The sequence below is a fragment of the Atractosteus spatula genome, chromosome 21 (genome assembly GCF_055471065.1).
Source record: "Atractosteus spatula isolate fAtrSpa1 chromosome 21, fAtrSpa1.hap1, whole genome shotgun sequence".
NCBI lineage: Eukaryota > Metazoa > Chordata > Actinopteri > Semionotiformes > Lepisosteidae > Atractosteus > Atractosteus spatula.
The window spans coordinates 16,356,506-16,375,036 of NC_142726.1; the positions used below are offsets into that span (position 1 = coordinate 16,356,506).

At 48.7% G+C, this 18,531-nt stretch overlaps 1 protein-coding gene across 3 annotated transcripts in view; it reads left to right on the forward strand.

Moving 5' to 3' along the window:
• Positions 1-18,531, forward strand: part of znf423 (zinc finger protein 423) — a 131,102-nt gene that overhangs the window by 58,575 nt on the left and 53,996 nt on the right. For 2 of the 3 annotated variants that reach the window (XM_088938585.1, XM_088938587.1), the window contains 3 exons: positions 1,296-4,567; positions 6,538-6,622; positions 16,133-16,153. In XM_088938585.1, coding sequence (XP_088794711.1) covers positions 1,296-4,567; positions 6,538-6,622; positions 16,133-16,153 — 3,378 coding nt within the window. The remainder of the gene's footprint in view (positions 1-1,295; positions 4,568-6,537; positions 6,623-16,132; positions 16,154-18,531) is intronic. The other variant, XM_088938586.1, reaches the window with a different exon arrangement.

Here is an 18,531-nt window from a genome sequence, read left to right on the forward strand (position 1 = left end):
CCAAGTCACTGTATTTACAGGTTTTTTCTCCTTCTGAGCCTGTAAGAGAATTGAATTTTTGCTGTATTGCTCAGCTGCTTGTTAACCTAAAGCCATAAGGTTTAACAATTTATCTAGTCATCTTTTATTATAGGATTGAAAGTGTTTATCTGTTTGCCTCTGACATGTCCAATTCCTTCAGCCACTCTAGTATTTTGATGTTAAAAGACTCATGTAACACTAAGGCTTTTAGATTTTCATGGTAATGTGGTAAATTTATGGTAATTTTATGGTAAATACAAGGAATAAATGATTAGCCTGAAATGTACAAAGGTAGAAAGTCTTCCCTGGATGCCACATGGATGTCAAGTGTAATTTTTGTTCTGTGTCTCTGATGGTTTTAGGTTTCTGCCTCTACACTATTCATTTGAAACCCACAGGGCAGTGTTGTGCTTACATTTTCTGCAGAGAATTGTGTTGGATTGAGCACAAGACAAAAAGGCACGCTGAATCCATGCGTCTCTCTCGTCCTGGAAGCAGATTTTAACTTTCATGATTGCAGCCCATGATTAGATTTTAATCGTCGGCAGCTGCGACTTGTTGAAGCTCTGACTCATGGCCGAGCGTTGTTTTGAAGAGAGGGAGTGGAGGTTAGCGCGTCCTGAGCCTGCCACCCTTCTCCGTGCAGACTACCCACAGGCTTGTCCCTGGACAGGTGACCCTGCCTGATGCAGAGACTTGTCCCTGGCTGCCCTGAAATGCTGCCCTGGGGGTTGAACGCTCGTGGGGTGTAGCCTCAGAACTTTACAGCGAAAAAATGGGGTGCCCAAAAGCCGAAGGTGAAAAAGCCCTTCAGTACTCCGTGTATATCCTTGCCATTCAGGGGTTCCAGGAGCCAAACTCCACTGTTTAAAAAGCAGTATTTTTTTTCTGCCTAAATGGACACAGGAAGCTCATGGCATTAGAAAGGAGTTTGTACAGGCCTCTACAGACAAAGGAAATGTATTTACCTAATAATGTATATTTAGGTGGTTTCCAAATAAAAGCAATCCAGATGTCAATCTATGAAAGCTGCCTCCTTGCCTGAGAATCTCCCGATCTGCTTTGCAAAGCTTTTCATCCAATGTGTAAATCTTGTTGCTGTAATAAAAAATAAAATGAAGTTGATTTTGTTCTCCAGGGGTTGGGGGAGCGGGGTGGAGGGAGTGGGGAGAAAGAAAAAGAGACATGATGTCCTTATTTCACAGGCACGGTGGGAATTGGCGTCTTTTATTCTTCACTTTTTTTCTAAATATTCTGTCTGCTCTCGCTTGCAGATGGCGATGATGACCCTCAGCTCTCCTGGGTGGCATCCTCCCCCTCCAGCAAAGACGTGGCATCACCCTCACAGATGCTGGGGGACAGCTGTGACCTCGGAATGGGGGAGGAGGAAGGAGGCACGGGGCTGCCCTACCCTTGCCAGTTCTGTGACAAGTCCTTCAGCCGGCTCAGCTACCTGAAGCGCCACGAGCAGATCCACAGCGACAAGCTCCCCTTCAAGTGCACCTACTGCAGCCGGCTCTTCAAGCACAAGCGCAGCCGAGACCGCCACGTCAAGCTGCACACGGGAGACAAAAAGTACCACTGCCACGAGTGCGAGGCGGCCTTCTCGCGCAGCGACCACCTGAAGATCCACCTCAAGACGCACAGCTCCAGCAAGCCCTTCAAATGCACGGTCTGCAAGCGGGGCTTCTCCTCCACCAGCTCCTTGCAAAGCCACATGCAGGCCCACAAGAAGAACAAGGAGCACATGGCGCGGGCCGAGAAGGACATGGGCAAGAAGGATGACCTGTACATGTGCGACTACTGCGAGGAGACCTTCAGCCAGACGGAGGAGCTAGAGAAACACGTCCTCACTCGCCACCCCCAGCTCTCTGAGAAGGCTGACCTCCAGTGCATCCACTGTCCCGAGGTCTTCTCGGACGAGGGCTCCCTTCTCAACCACATCGACCAGACGCATGCCAACAAGAAACACAAGTGCCCCATGTGCCCGGAGCAGTTCGCCTCGGTGGAGGATGTCTACTGCCACCTGGACAGCCACCGGCAGCCTGATTCCAGCAACCATAGCATCAGTCCCGATCCGGTCCTTGGCAGCGTGGCCTCCATGAGCAGCGCCACTCCGGACTCCAGTGCTTCTGTGGAGAGAGGTTCCACTCCCGATTCCACCCTCAAGCCCTCCAGGGCCTCACGGAAGCATGGCTCCTCGGAACGAGAAGAGGGCCAGAACTGGCCGGCAAAAGTCACTTACAGCTGTCCCTACTGCTCCAAGAGGGATTTCAATAGCCTGGCTGTACTGGAGATCCACCTCAAGACCATCCATGCCGACAAGCCTCAGCAGAGCCACACGTGCCAGATGTGCCTGGACTCCTTGCCCACGCTTTACAACCTGAATGAGCACATCCGCAAGGCCCACCGCAACAGCAGTGCTTTTCCCGTCTTGCAGTTCAGCAACGTCTCCGCCTTCCACTGCAACTACTGCCCAGAGATGTTTGCTGACATCAACAGCCTGCAGGAGCACATCCGCATGACCCATTGCCTCCCTGGTGCTGCCTCTAGCACCCTTGAAGGAAACCATGCCTTCTTCTGCAACCAGTGCTCCATGGGCTTCCTCACGGAGTCCTCCCTGACTGAGCACATCCAGCAGACTCACTGCAATGTGGGCAGCTCCAAGCTGGAATCCCCTGTCATACAGCCATCTCAGTCCTTCATGGAAGTCTACTCCTGCCCGTACTGCACCAACTCTCCCATCTTTGGCTCCATCCTGAAACTTACTAAGCACATCAAGGAGAACCACAAGAACATCCCACTGGCTAACAACAAGCGCTCCAAGGCCGACCACAGCCCTGTCTCCTCTGATGTTGAGATATCCTCGCCAAAAAGGCAGAGGCTGGTAGCAAATGCCACCCCAGGCTCCAATGGCGAGTACCCATGCAATCAATGTGACCTCAAGTTCGCCAGCTTTGAGGGTTTCCAAGCTCACTTGAAGTCTCATCTGGAGCTGCTCCTGAGGAAGCAGTCCTGCCCTCAGTGCAAGGAGGATTTTGACTCCCAGGACTCGCTTCTGCAGCACTTGACAGTCCACTACATGACCACATCCACCCACTATGTCTGCGAGAGCTGTGACAAGCAGTTTTCCTCAGTGGATGACCTGCAGAAGCACCTCCTGGACATGCACACCTTTGTCCTGTACCACTGCACGTTGTGTCAGGAGGTCTTTGACTCCAAGGTCTCCATCCAGGTGCACCTGGCTGTCAAGCACAGCAACGAGAAGAAGATGTACCGCTGTACTGCCTGCAACTGGGATTTCCGCAAGGAGACCGATCTGCAGCTGCACGTTAAGCACAGCCATCTAGGCAACCCAGCCAAGGCCCGCAAGTGCATCTTCTGCGGTGAGATGTTCAGCACGGAGGTGGAGCTGCAGTGCCACATCACTACCCACAGCAAGAAGTACAACTGCCGCTTCTGCAGCAAGGCTTTCCACGCCATCATCCTACTGGAGAAGCATTTGCGGGAAAAGCACTGCGTCTTTGATGGAGGCAGCAGCAGCCAGAACGGGACACCCAATGGGGTGCCCCCGGCTGCCAAGAGGGCCGCCGAGGCTCCGGACCTGCAGAACATGTTACTGAAGAGCCAGGAGACGGCCAACAGCCACGAGGCCAGCGAAGACGACGTGGATGCCTCCGAGCCTATGTACGGCTGTGACATCTGTGGGGCGGCCTACACGATGGAGGCCCTGCTGCAGAACCACCGCCTGCGCGATCACAACATCCGGCCCGGGGAGGACGACTGCTCCCGCAAGAAGGCAGAGTTCATCAAAGGCAGCCACAAGTGCAACGTCTGCTCACGGACCTTCTTCTCCGAGAACGGGCTCCGGGAGCACATGCAGACCCACCGCGGTCCGGCCAAGCACTACATGTGCCCCATCTGTGGGGAACGCTTCCCATCCCTTCTCACGCTCACGGAGCACAAGGTGACGCATAGCAAGAGTCTGGACACGGGGACCTGCCGCATCTGCAAGATGCCCCTGCAGAGTGAGGAGGAGTTCATCGAGCACTGCCAGATGCACCCTGACCTACGCAACTCTCTCACCGGCTTTCGCTGTGTGGTCTGCATGCAGACAGTCACCTCCACGCTAGAGCTGAAGATCCACGGCACTTTCCACATGCAGAAGCTGGCCACCAACTCGGCCTCCTCCTCCCCCAACGGGCAGCTCCAGAAGCTGTACAAATGTGCCCTGTGCCTGAAGGAGTTCAAGAACAAGCAGGACTTGGTGAAGCTAGATGTCAACGGGCTGCCTTACGGCCTGTGTGCAGGCTGCATGAGCAGAGGCACCAACGGCCAGTCGTCGAGCAGCGGTGCTGGGGGAGGTGGCAGCGGGGCACCCCAGGAACCCAGCGAGAAGCCTCTGGCTGGATTGCGCTGCCCAGAGTGTGCTGTGAAGTTTGAGAGCCTGGAGGACCTGGAAAGTCACATCCAGTTGGACCACCGGGAGATGACCCCTGAAACTAGCAGCCAGAAGAAGGGGCCAGAGGCAGCTCCTGCCCAGAAAGTGAGTATAGAGTTTCTAAATAAATCTTGACTTAACATGCGGCTTCTATTTCCAGAGATCACACCTCAGATTACACCACCTGCTTTCGATTGCGAGAAGTTATGATCACAAATGGGTTGTGCTCCGTCTTAGACCAAATGTTGAAGGTTTGTATATCAGTGTCACTCAAGCAGCCCCTCTGGCAGTCTGCAAACTGGGCGTCTTCCAGCATATCTCAAAAAGGAGAAGAAGGAGAACTTCCCTACTACTTTCTCCCATTTTGTATGTTTTTTCTTCTCCTGCTTTTATAAATCCCATTTCTTATCTTTCCTCTTTGTTTTCACACACATAGTGTACTGCTGTTATAGTTTTTTCCCCCGGTAGAGCACACTCAGCTGTTGGTGTGTACCCCCTTGGCCTAGACCTGTGGAAGAACAGCATTTTCTTTGCTCCTTCTGGGCTCCGCTCGCTAACATCGAACTCGGCAGCTCAGGGGTTTACAACACAGTGCCTTGCTTTTCAGCTTGGAGCTGGTGTAGATGACATTGCTGTGCCTTCTCTCTGGACAGGCTAGGTTAATGTTCTCGGACCCTCTCTCTGTTGCCTGTTTACGGAGTGGAGCAGTGTGCGATGCTTGTGAGGGTTGTGCGAGAGTCACACTGGCACTTAGCTACCGGTACCACTGGCCTGTCAGTTGTGGATTCCTTTGGGATCTGCTAGGATTTTGTCACTGGTTCCACAGCTCTACAGTACAGTTTGACTCTGTTATCATTCTTGCATTGTGCACACACCCCTTCCTTTCTTTAACTGCCTCTGTACATTAACTCACTGGTCCAGCTATAGCACAGGTTGCTTCTGTTGCATATGGACCCACTCATACATCCATGTACGTCTCTTGGTACCATTAGTGAATCTTATCTTGGTACCACTTAGTATGCTATTATGCAACACATATTAGCAATGTACTTTTTTATTTCTCATTTACTTGTTGTTTTGTATTAATGGAGTGTCTGTGTTCACCCACAGTGCCTTACTTTTGGAAATGCCCAGCGTGACCCAGTTAGTATCCAACCTGTTCGTTGTCTGGGTTACAGTTAAGTTACTGCTTCCCAGGCTGGGCAGGCTAACTGTAAGAGCTGTACTGCAATGCTAACGTGCACACATGAGGCTTGATTCAGGCACATTCTGGGATCCCTGCACCTCTTCTTCAAGGGATATATCTCGCTTGCTGCGGCAAGGGCACAGTCTCTTCCTCCTCTTCATCACCAACCTCTCCTCTCGCCCCCCACAAAGAGTGATAATTGGGACAGTTTACTTTGCCAGCCCAGTCATGGTGCTGAACCTTGAGAAGTTGGAGGAAAACGTTGGGTTATGTCCATAACCCTGGTTCCCTGATGCAGAAATGTTAGCATGAGCCCTAGAGCTCACTGCATTCGCACACACATGAGCTGAAAATGGCGAGAGAGCAGAGCGCTTCAGCTGACATTGATATACAAACCTTTCACAACTGGCCGAAGGTGGAGCAGAACCCACCTGTGGGTAACCTGACGTTTTGGTTTGTTTTTGCTTTTACCTCTCATTCCTATGCCCTGTTTCCTGAATGTATGTCCACTTTAATGAAAACTTCAGCACCTCTCACATTTTTGAGGAGTGTTTAAATCGCGCTGGTGCAGCTCTGTCTCACTTCTCGAAGGGCTCTGCTTCGGAGAATTGATTTCCTGGCGATGTTTCATCTTTAATTACTAGGTCCACAGACATGTGGTCTCACCGTCCTCGTTCTCCGGGGTGTCGGTGTCGGTGTCTCTCTTAGAGGTGGGAGACGCGGCGTTCAGCTTGAGCTTGTGTTGCGCTAAGAGAACTGGAGAAACTAGAAAATCCTCAGCCTCTATCAACTTGTATTCCCGGGCACTTCTGGCTAGAGGCACTGATTTGTCTGCTGCACGCTGAGGTCTGTCTTCCGATTACATCCTGAGCCCGCTTCTGTTTTCCAGAAAAAAACCTACCAGTGCATCAAGTGCCAAATGACCTTCGAGACTGAAAGGGAGATCCAGATTCATGTTGCCAACCACATGATTGGTAAGTACTGATCTGGCCTCTCACCCCGCCCTGTCTTCAGACCCCACTGACAGGGTCCACACGCAGGGATGTCGCCAGTCTGACACTAACAGCCTTTCTTTGGCATTAAACTGACTGGTCTGCAAAAACAAGGGCTTCCTGGTTTTTGTTTGTGGTTGCAACTCTTCGGATCCCTCTAGGAGAACAACAAAGCAGCTTTGCTGTGCAGTGATGGCTGTGTGGTTTTTCCAAGTGCTAAACCAAATCAGCAGTCTTTGACCACATTGCCCGTGCAGTAAAGGAAAATCCAAAACAAATATTAGATAATGAGGTATAAATAATGGGTGTAGTCCTCAATAATAAGTGATGGTGCTCCAGGTTATTAAGGTGATGGGATTCTACAGTGGACTAGAACAGAGTACTGAATCCCAGGCACGTTTCCTTGCAGAAGCTCATTTTGTGTGCGTTCAGAAAGAGTTTGCTTTAATTAATGGTTTCGGCAGTGTTCAGGTTTTTTTTCTACTCTTTTCCCGTTTTCGTTGCATGGAACAAATGGAGCCAATTGCATTATCTGAGATTTATGAGTGGGCCCGTGGATAATCTGAAAACAAATGGCTGGCACTTTGGGCAATTACTCCACAACCTTTTTATAGCATGACAGCCAATAGATGTAGAAGCTCATTTACTTTCTCTGAGCACACGTACGGGAACTCTTTTGTCTTCTGCGAAAGAAGGGCATGCTGCTTAAACCTAGTTGCCTTCATGAGTAAATTGTGCTTCACAGGGTTGCGACCTGTATGCATTGTGGCTTTGCTGCTCATTGTACTTTTAACGGGCTTTCAGCTAGCCTGGCAGTCTCAGTAACGAGGCCCGAGTGGCAGGACTAGGACAAGTCAGTGGGACACACACTTGATTAAGCAATTAACGTTGCGATTGATGTGCAAATTGGGGGTCACCCCAACGAGGGGTGATTTTAGAATTCAACATTTGGGGGAATTGACCGAAGACGCCAGAATGCTGACATTTATGTCCCTGGGTGTGCTGGAACATTGCACGGTCCCTGAAGGGCTGTCCGGGTACAGATTCAGCACCACGGTGGGGTGCTGTCGAGCTCAGCCTGGGTCCTGTACGTCTCCAGGCCATGGCTGCGATTCTACGAGAGCCTTGACTTCCCATCCAGCCCCCTGGCTCTGCTTGGAGTCGGCAGCTTTCCTGCAGTTCATTTCCGAAAAGCCGATGATTTATAAAGATACCAGGGCTATAATGGGAAAACGCAGGGATCCTATACGTTTCAGCCAAGGAGGGAATTTTGGGTTAATTAACATCATAATTGTTAGAAACCAGGAGGAGATTAATTAGGAATTGAAGCAGATTATTTTAAGTGCTATTATTATTATTTTTTTCCATCTTCAAAGATTGATGACGTCTTTAAATAATAAAATAGACCGATTTGCATTAACCTTCACCAGGCTGAGAATTTGCCAGAAGGAAATTAAAGAGTGATCACAGAGGAGCTACATTTCTACACATTTCAGTGTTTTTTTATTTCCTCCTATGAAATGCTTTATTTCCTCTTAGAAAAGCTTTTTGTATATTTCCTTTGTACTCTTTAAAGGGTACTTGTCTTGAAGATTGCAACTCTGACTTCTTAAGAAAAAATTTATTAAAGTTTACTATGTTTTGGTCATGCATAGTCATTTGTAAGCATTTAGAATTCTTTAGTGTGTTGGGACGCTATTGTTTTTCTAATAGTATTGATTGTGCCTAGACAATGAAATTATCCATTAAAACAGATAATACATGAGACTATATTGACTATATTATAACAGTAATACTGCCCTGCACATACCAAGCTTGGCGTTCATATTGCTCAAAATACATTTGTAAGGAAAGATGTCTAATTTATATTACAGAAATGCCAAATGTTTTCTCATGCTTTACAGCACTTATTTCGCAATTGTAACGAAACACAAACATGCAGCATGTTTCCCATTACTATCCAAGTCTGATTTTCACTTTGCACCTTCTTTTTTTTTGTCAAAGGAGCTGCTGTAGTAAGGCAGCTCTCTCTGTGCAGAGCTGTAGCTCAGTTACATCACTGTTAATCTCCGCATGAGCACTGCTCACTGCGAGTCATTGGAGTGCACATATTAAATACTTCAACTTCAGCAAGGTAATGATCGCATAGAAATTCATTTGCAAAATAAACAGTGGGTTTTGAAAAGAAATTCATGCAATGGAGGCGTCTAGTTTTTCTTTCTGTCTGCTCGCTGAAAAACAAATAGTGAGGTTTGCTTTCCAAAGATGAGGAGCTTCAGTGAAAACGAAGGTTGCTTCAGTGCAGTGCAACTTGTTTAATTTGTTTGCTCCGTGCTTTTAATGATTAATGCGTTCAGTTTGCACTTTTTCCGTACCGTAGCTTTTGGCAGCTTGGGTAATCGTTGTTCAGTTTTTTTCGCTGCTACTTTGCAGATGCTCTGACAGTACTCTTAATCTTTACTTAATATATATTCACGTTCGGCTGCGATCACAGTTTCTTCATGCGTGACAAAGGGGCTCACAGTGTACCCCCCGTCCCTAACACACCTGATGTGCACGAGCATGTGAACACGCATGGTCTCTTGCACACCATGCAGTTGTCTTCCTGCTATTTCCATATTTATTCATGCACAGGAGCTGTTGATAAAACACCTTTCCTGCCACACTCACAGGATCCTCGACAGTGCTTGTCAAGGTGTGATCACCTCACCTCCCTGCACACACACATCTTCGTTCTCTTTCTCAGACTCATCATTAACGCAAGGCTGACACTGCATCTCAATCAATTTGCAGCCCTCCAACATCTGCTAACTGCTGCACCCCAAACAGAGCCCCTACCCCTCGCCGATTCTGACATCCTGTCTGGGCTTTTTAGATATTTATTGCCTTTTTTTTTCTGCATAGTTGTAGTTTCCTTACCTGTCACTTAATTAACCCTGATGAGTGAGGACGCCACACTGGCAGGTCTCTGGAGAGGCTCTGCCGTACCTGTTCTTAAAGTCTCACGATCGGCGCCGAGGAGAGGGAGGAAGTGAAGAAAAAACACACTGGCGTTTTTGTTAATTTTTTTGGGCTGTTGCCTTTTTTTGATTTGCAGATACAAAAATACATTTACTGTGTACTTTTTTGTGCATACCCACTTTCTTCAAGTTAGCTGGGGTAGCTTTCACAGAGCATAACAGAACATAAGAGTTGCCTGACGAACGAGTAAACTGAGAGCTGACGACAATGTTGAGAGTGATCCTTGAAGCATGTGCTGCCAGCCCTCTGCTCAGTTTAATAAGTGAACGCTGCAGACAACTGTCTAGTCCTGACATTTCTTTTCATGGCCTTGCAGGCCTCCTTCTGTTTTCCACCAAACGGGGGTCTCTAATTGACCTGCTCCCTGTTGCCGTTGCTGAATGTTGGCCTTGTCCAGTTCTTCATTCTGCTCCTTTCCGGATTCCTGCGTCAGAGAACTCGTGCTGTCATCGCATCTCTGGTCCAGCCCGCGTTTGTTTTTGCGGGGCCCTGAGTTACCTCTGCAGTGAGAAACATTTCAGATGGGACGTCTTTGCAGCAAAAGAACGAGAGAAGATGAAGTTCTCTCTCGTCAACCAGCAGCTCCGTTCTGCACGTGGGCCTGAGCTTTGAAGCGGGGTAGATTTTCTGCTCTCTTATCACCTTTCCTGGAAGCTCGAATGGGAAAGTTGGGTCTGCTGATCCTCGAGATGCTGTGGGCATCAGGTAGAATGCCGATTGCAGTCTCTTGTAAATGTGGTTCTCACGGCACTTTCCAAATAGACAGGCATTCATTGGACTTGAGTTATTTTTAAAGTCCAGACCAGCAGACCTTAATGACTGCAAAGTGTTGCTTTTATTTTTACTGTAAGGCTGGAGGTCTGTTTGAACTGGAGCCAGATATACAGTAAAAACAAACAGAAATTTGGCTTTGCTGTTAAGTAGTACTGAAGGTTTTAATTAGCGAGATTGGCATACCAACGCAAAATGATCAGCTGGGTTTTAGAGGAACTGAGCCTGAAGGAGAGTTGTTGATTGAAATCTTCCATTTAAACAAACTGCTTTGCAATGTAGAAAAATGGGGGTGTTCATGAGAGCACTGAGGCCTGTCTGAAATAATATTTGCACTATGTCACACTGTCATGCACCCTGCAGACTTTTCATCCGGTGATTTTCCCATGTCATTATTATCACTCATAATAAGAACAAATCAATTTTCTATCCTCATGTAACCAAGTTATGTCCTTTTGCCCATCAGCAGCAGTTTGTTTATCAGGCTGCTCCATAACCTTGTGCAGTCGGGATTTTGGCTGGATCAGCATCTCCGATGTCCAGCACAAAAAATAAAACAAACTAGCACGAAGAACAGCATGTTGGCAAAACGTCTTCCAAAGCGCATTCATTAGCCGGGCAATTAATTGATTTTGTAGAAGGGAAGAGCTCAAGGGTCATTCTCGTCTGAGTCATCTTTTGTCCAGACCTTCATGCGCTGCAGGTCTGCAGACATGGGAAGTGGCCGCAGCACCGCAGGAAGGAAGTGGTTAATTGGCCCTGGACAGATGGACACCCTCTCCCAGCCCCCGAGCTGCAGATGTGACCTGGGTCCAGATCTGTCGAGCTCCTCGAAGCCCTGGAGCATCACAAGTGGGGGACCCTCTCTGTTTGCTGGCCTGCCTGAACCTGGGCCTTTCAAGCAGCACTTGCCTCATTAAACAGGCGTTTTAAACACACAAGCGCTGTCCGCAATCTGTCAGAGCCCCTCGCTCGGAGCCCGCTCCTGTCCTCTTCCCCCCATTTTGCAGCTCAAAATTAATGATGGGTTTTGACCAGAATCTTAACAACAGTCTGACTTGGCCTGAAGAAGGGCTTCAAAAAGATTAGGAGTGTGCGCGTAGGAATACGGAGAGGAATTTCTTCTGCTGTAGGGCTGTCGGCTGTCGGCTGTCACATCCGTTGATTTTGACAGCATCTTAATTTCCCCGGTCTTCAGGCTGAGAAACAGAGATCTGGCAGTAGGAAGAAAACCAGCTTGAGAGAGTGTGGAAGGACTGCCTTTCTTGCCTCCTGCAGATCAGTGTCTTCTCAGTCGTTAGCTTGCCGGAGCGCTGAAAGAGAGCTGTCCCTGAGCGTGTGCACGCTGACGGCTGCCGATCAGGCCGCTGGAACATCTTGGCCGGCCAGTCGGTCACGGCCTCATCAGGCATGTTCCACGGTGAGCCCACTGGAAAATTCTGTTGTCACCATAAAGCTGATTCTGTTGTCACGCGCGATCCTCTGTGATACCGCTCACACGAATCCAGGGATGTCCAGCTGTCTGGTTAAATTCATTTTTGTAATTTGCCGTGTGTTGCACATGCTGAAGAATGGCTGTGCTCTGCCTGCCTTTAGACTCCGTAGTTCCGTTTAACGAGTTTTTTTCAACAGCTCAGTTATTTGCAGTTCCAAATAGCTCGGCCAAATTGGGATCATTTGCTCTTCTTACTGGCTTTTAAAAAACGTCAGGGCCCTGACAGCGTCTTTCTTCAGGCTGCCTTCAAACTGAGCCACTGCACCAGCAAGCAGGGAGACAGATCATCTGGGATGCGTCTAGCTGGGCTTGCGCTAGGCTTCCCAGACTTTTAGAACAGGAATTATTTAACGTAAGAGATTGTCCATTCACACGGCGCTTCCTACAAGCCAAAGGAGAATCTAACACTCCTTCTCCTGCTGGGACATTCCCCTTTCTCTGGTTTTCCTGTTACTCAGAATCTGGGCTCAAGATGACTTTCTGTTGTCTTGTGATCAACTTTTTGTGTGTGTGTGTGTGGGGGGGGGGGGGGAACAGCACTGCAATATGGCAGATAGACCAAAAAAAAGAACAATCCCACATTGTTCTGAGAGATTGCCTTTGTACCCCCTGCGTGCCCTTGGACACATGCAGTGGAGATTGTGTTATGCCCCATAGCGCTCCCTGATGCTTGAGAGGGGAATTCAGAGCAGTTGAAGGCAAACCGTTGGGGACACACATGACACACGTGCCTCTGAATGGACATATGTTGCAGGTTCTGAACATAATGCTAGTGTGACTGAGAGTTGGGCACTCTGTATCTGAGACAAGGTTACACACTCATCTCCAGCGTAATACAAATTTCACGGGACTGTAATCTGTTGCAAGTGACGCCTCTTTTAAATTTCTTAAAAGAGGGTGACATTAAGACTGGGTGCCCGTGCCTAATGTCTGCCGTCTTGTGTCCGAATTGCTTGTGGTTAGAGTCTGGCAGGCTCTTCTGCCTTTACTATGTGCTGTGTGTCTGCAGAGCTCTCTGCCCGCTGTACCCTGGGCACAGTTCACAGTGCAGGTCAGGCAGCGTCGGTGCAGAAGGGCACAGAAACGAACAGGAAGTGTATCATTTACCCTGGCAGCCCATGGCGTTGGAGACTAACCAGTGTGTGGCAACGGTACGCCCGCCTGTCGTGAAGGAGTGACTAGTGCAGGAAAAGATGTAAAAAAATGAGGAAGAAATATCTATTATTTATCAGGAGGACTGAAAAGGGGGGAAAAAAAGCCTTTCAGGAAAAGGTCAACCAGCAGCTCTATCCTGCTCACGTGCCTGAGCTGGGAAGGAGAGCGTAGTCAATCAGTATCTATAATTCATCGGAGATTAAAGAGGACCGGGGAAGCATGTAGGATACATAAATTCCTGCAGATGTATCTATCAGTCCCTCTAACTGCTCAGTCAATATGTATAATTTATTTACAGGGATGAAAGAACGTGTCAGATACATACCGGGCTCTTTAATACCCCTCTCTGAAAAGAGGAGCCGTTTTATCATTCTGTTTAATTCATCCCGTCGTCTGGAAGGGCAGAGAGGGGGCCGGGGCACAGGGATTGGACTGAACAAGGACTGAAAAGACTGGCTCGCCAGCGAAAGGGAAAGTGTGGGCGAGAGGGAGCTGGATAGGCTCCTGATGGGACTCGCAAATGCAAAACCTTCTGCCTTCTCCCAGGTTTACTGAAACAGTGCTTTGGAACTGACCCATTCCTTGAAATAGAGATGTGTAAAAGCTCTGACCTTCCTTCCACAGTCAAACTGTACAAAGTATTGAGTGTCTAAGTTACCCTCACTGGACCAATCTCTGGACAGGCACTGTGGACTGGGGAGAGCCTGTGTCTCTCTCTCTGGACTGTGGACTGGGGAGAGCCTGCTTCTCTCTCTCTCTGGACTGTGGACTGGGGAGAGCCTTTGTGTCTCTCTCTCTGGACTGTGGACTGGGGAGAGCCTTTGTGTCTCTCTCTCTGGACTGTGGACCGGGGAGAGCCCGTGTCTCTCTCTCTGGACTGTGGACCGGGGAGAGCCTGTGTCTCTCTCTCTGGACTGTGGACCGGGGAGAGCCCGTGTCTCTCTCTCTGGACTGTGGACTGGGGAGAGCCCGTGTCTCTCTCTCTGGACTGTGGACTGGGGAGAGCCCGTGCGTCTCTCTCTGGACTGTGGACTTGGGAGTCATGGTAAAAGATGTGAGCCATGAAGGAGGAGGCTAAGGACTTCATAGCTGATATTATTGGGTATATTAATTAATATATATTATATTAATTGGGTCTCTCTGTAATAACTGCTGATTGCCTTGGTTACACCTCCTTCAGTTTCGGTTAGTTCTTATTTTCTGTAGAAGATAATTCCTTTGGAAAGAATTCTCTGGGATTTTTTTCTCCATTGGAACAAAAGAAACATTTTAGAAAAGAAAGTTTTCTACATTAATCCAAATGTAGATCGAGTCTTGTTTGTACAGTTGATTGGTCCAACGGTAGTTTAAGAAAGGTTTAAAAATCAGAATCTGTTCTGGCCGGCTCTGTACGGCATGCGTTCATTTTTCTGTCTCGCCTGCAGTTCGGCTTTGCGGTTTTTAATTGAACGCAGTTTTAATATTCTTAGTAGTGGTGGTAGTTTTAGTACAGTAGGTGTTGAAAACCACGGGACAGCTGGGTGTGGGCGGGGGAGCTGTGCTCGTCCTGAGGAGACGGGAGAGGAGCGGGAGCACCTCACCACGGCGCCGGACCGGTGCGGTTTGACGGAAACTCGGCTACCGAATCGAGCCGGCCGCCGCTCCGCACCGCACCGCACCGCGGTTCCGTTATTAAATGCCGCCGGAACGCACAGGGCAGGGGGCAGGGGGCAGGGCCTGCCTGCGTCTGACTGTGCCGCAGTTGAGGTAATTGACTCCGACGAGCTCCAGAAATCGGATCTCCCTCAGGTTATCCACTTGGCCTATTTTTAGCCGCACGGAGCATCGGCGCAGTGACCAGGGCTCTTGAGGCAGTCAGGGAGTCGTGCCTCTGGGCCACCCCTGGGCTGTGCACTCCCTGCAGTGTATTTAATCACAGCCTGCTTTGTGTTCAGGTTTTAATTTTAGACCCTGTTTACCATCCACTCCTGGATCTTTTCTCTTCTCACCTCTGTGCTGCCTCGCTGCGAGGGGGGTCCTTATAGGTTTCAGGAGCACAGCAGAAAACAATAAAGAAGGGAAAAAAGACTGGAAAAGAGCTGGAGCATCCCAGAGAGAGACAAACACACAAAGAAGGAAACAAAAAAAAAAGAGAGAAGCGAGAACTCACCACAAAGCTGAAAGCAAGGATTTTACTGCTCAGACGGAAAGCCGAGCAGAAAACAGATGCTTTGTGATAACAGGGATTTTTAAAGAAAGACAACGATCGTCTGTTCTTTTGGATTTTAAGCAAATGATTCCTTAAATATTTCAGGCCGTCCATGCAGTGTTATTAAATTTGAGCGTGGATGTGATTTCTGTCTGCGATTCCAAGTGTCCTGAGGAAGCGTGCTTGTATTAATACCTCTAATCACCCTTGCACTGGAATCACAGCAAGGAGCCCTCTCTTCTCCATTGCCTCTAATCAGTGAACAAATTTCAATTAGCATATTGTGTTTAACCTTTCTTTTATCTGAGATTATTAGAGTATTGAGTGTTATTCATTGCCTCCCTCTCTCTCCCTCCCTCCCACTCTCTCAATGGGATTTGGGGTACGTGGCATCTTAATACCCCAGGCATTCCCTTCTAACCAATAGCAACAGCACCATAAAAAAGCTTTCCAGACCAGATTGCTTTGCACAGGAAATGAAGTGGGCACTGGTGGTACGATTTGTCAGCGGAGTGCAGTGTTGGGTTAGGCCTGTGTGAGAATGGTAATGACAGCTATGCCATAACTCCTTGTCTGACTATGCATGCCAGCCTAGGCTTGTGCCCATCTGGGGCAGCAGGCTGCACAGTGCTCTGTGAAATGCAGGAGAGTGCTTAAGGAAAAAGCAGAGAGTAAGATGTGCAGACATCCTCTGTTAAATGTCCAAAAAGTTTAACTTGCATATGTACCTAGGTAAGGATTCCTGCCAGTGTGGCCCTGTTATTTACAACTGTGTGTGCCCTTGAATTGTGTTGCCGTGGACTCCTTGACTAACTGTGTCCTGCCTTCTCTTTCCACCCACTCTGCCCTCGGATGACACTAGGAGACACACTGCAGCTGCAAGGTCTGTCACCCTAACTACCTAACTGTGTGAATGGAGGGATTACACTGATGGTGCCTTTAAACAGTGGGCTGGGGTTATTGTACAGTGCATCTCACACACACGCCTGCAGCCTGATCTGCCGAACCATCCCTCATGTAGGATATGAAGATAAAGTCCATTCCTCCTGCCCCACCCATTGCAACTCACATTTTGGCACTAGTGGAGAATGTGTATTTCACAGCCCAGTGTGCTTTGCTGATGTAGCCCTTGGACCTAGGTTATCAATGCGAAGTCCAGTACCCTGTACTTCCACCTGCTCTTATTACCCAGCACTCTGCTATATCGGCTTAGATCCTCTCTGTCCACCTGGACACTTGAGCAGGGCTTGAGGAAAGTGGGTTGATTCAGACTCTGGGTACTGGAAAACAAGATTCCCAATCGGATACAGCAAGGCAAGGAGAAACTCAGTTCAGGGTGTGTCACTGCCTGAATTTCTTTCCTGAGTAGCTGTGTGTTGGACTTATGCTGATGAATTACTGGGAAACAGACCCCCAGAAATATTTAAATGCCTTGTAGTGGCCTGCTTTACAGTAAGGACACTCAGCTCTGCCACACCAACAGCATTGCTGCTTTGAAGCAGGTACAAAATCCACTGTACAGTATAAGTCTGAAGAATGACCACGTCTGAAACAGGCACTAATTCCACTGCTGTATAAAATTGCCGTGCTGAGAAGTCAGGAATGTGAACAAATTGAACCCCAGATGGTGTACCCGTATCTGCATGTGCAACTGCTGACTCCAGTGTGAGGAGTGTGTTCAGGGAGCAAAAGCATGCATGCTCACTTCACACACACACACTGCCCGCCTGGGACTGGTGCAGCTCATCTCTTTTTATTTTTAAACTTCTTTCGCAAATGAAATAGGAATGCCAGGAATTACATTCTGTGTAAAGAATAGCTCTTCCTAGATGTGTCGACAAGGACCGTGTGGACTGGTGTGTGCAGTGCGGTGCAGGCAGGCTGGGAAGGGTGTGGGTCTGGGCCGAGCCTGGCCTATGACAATGGGGTGAGAGCTGAGCTCTGGAGAGGATGGACTGGAATAGTGGAACAGTTAATTGGGATCACTTGTTCGGTTGCTAGTTAGCAGTGTGGAGAACAGCCCTCCCCCAGTTAGTCTAGAATAGGTTTTCTGAGTTGTATACATTTTGCTGTTGTCCGATTTTTTTTATTTTAAGGGTTGTGTTAAAAGAGGTTTGGACACAGCGTATAGGTGTGAGCTGCTAGTCTTGTAGAGAAGATCTCCCCTTGACTAGTTTCAGTGCAACTCCCCGTGCAATCATCCAAACATGGTTTTTTGCTCTTGCTTTAGGTGTGTGTGTGTGTGTGTGTGTGTGTGTGTGTGTTGTGTTGAGGGACAGTCGGCCTGATGGAAGATTCTACCTTGGCTGCCTGGTGCACACCCTCCGCGTGACGCGAGCGAACAGACGATGTTGTACCCAACCTCTCGCGCACACATTGCACGCCACCTGGCACCAGCCAGGCAGAACTGCCAGGAGCCCACGGAGAGAGATGGGGAGTAGTGTGTCAATAGTCGTGGGGCCACGCTCCAGTAGAACGTGCTGTTAACCCTTTGCTGAGTCTGAGGAATGCTTCCTCGCATCCGAGCAGATGGCCCATCTAGTGCCAAAGCAGCGTGACGTGCTGAGTGACCAGTTTATTCTGCAGCGCACCTGAGCACAGGTGAATATACGCTCACAGGTTTACTTTCAGTTTGCGGAAAGGAGGGGCCAGTCCAAATTCTGCAACCCCTGTACTGCCTGGGGAAAGTGCGGACAGGGCAGTCCTCCTCTCTGTGAAGGCCCGCCACCCCCCACTGAACCCCAAAGCCCCTACAGCAGCAATTAGGAAGCCAACCAAAAAAACCCCAAAAAATATGTCATTCTCATCACTCAGTTGTACCCAGGTACATGTCAAGGATACCTGTCCCCTCAGCTGCATCATGTCCCTATCTCTGGTCTTCATCTGAAATGGCTGGCACAAGAGATTTGTACTGTGCATTAGTAAATTGCTGAAGTGTCTGTTTCAAGAAGGGTGGGGTGTGTTTTCAGACTGGTGGCTGGGCACTCGTGCCTGATGCTTGCAGTGTGGCTCGTCAAAGTTTCTCAGCCCAACCACCCATCATCCACATTAGCAGTTACCTTAAATCAGAAAGTAAACGCCTGGGTTGCCACGTCAACGGTGTTAAAGACCACATGCTTTCGCTGGTGTTGAATCCTTGTCATCCCTTCTTTCACAATCAGATCCCGATATAGAGTTTGAGCTGCATGCACACCAAATTAAAAAAATAATAAGACAGGAGAGGAGTAAAGATTTTCAGCCGGAGAAAGCAGTGTGGTTGAT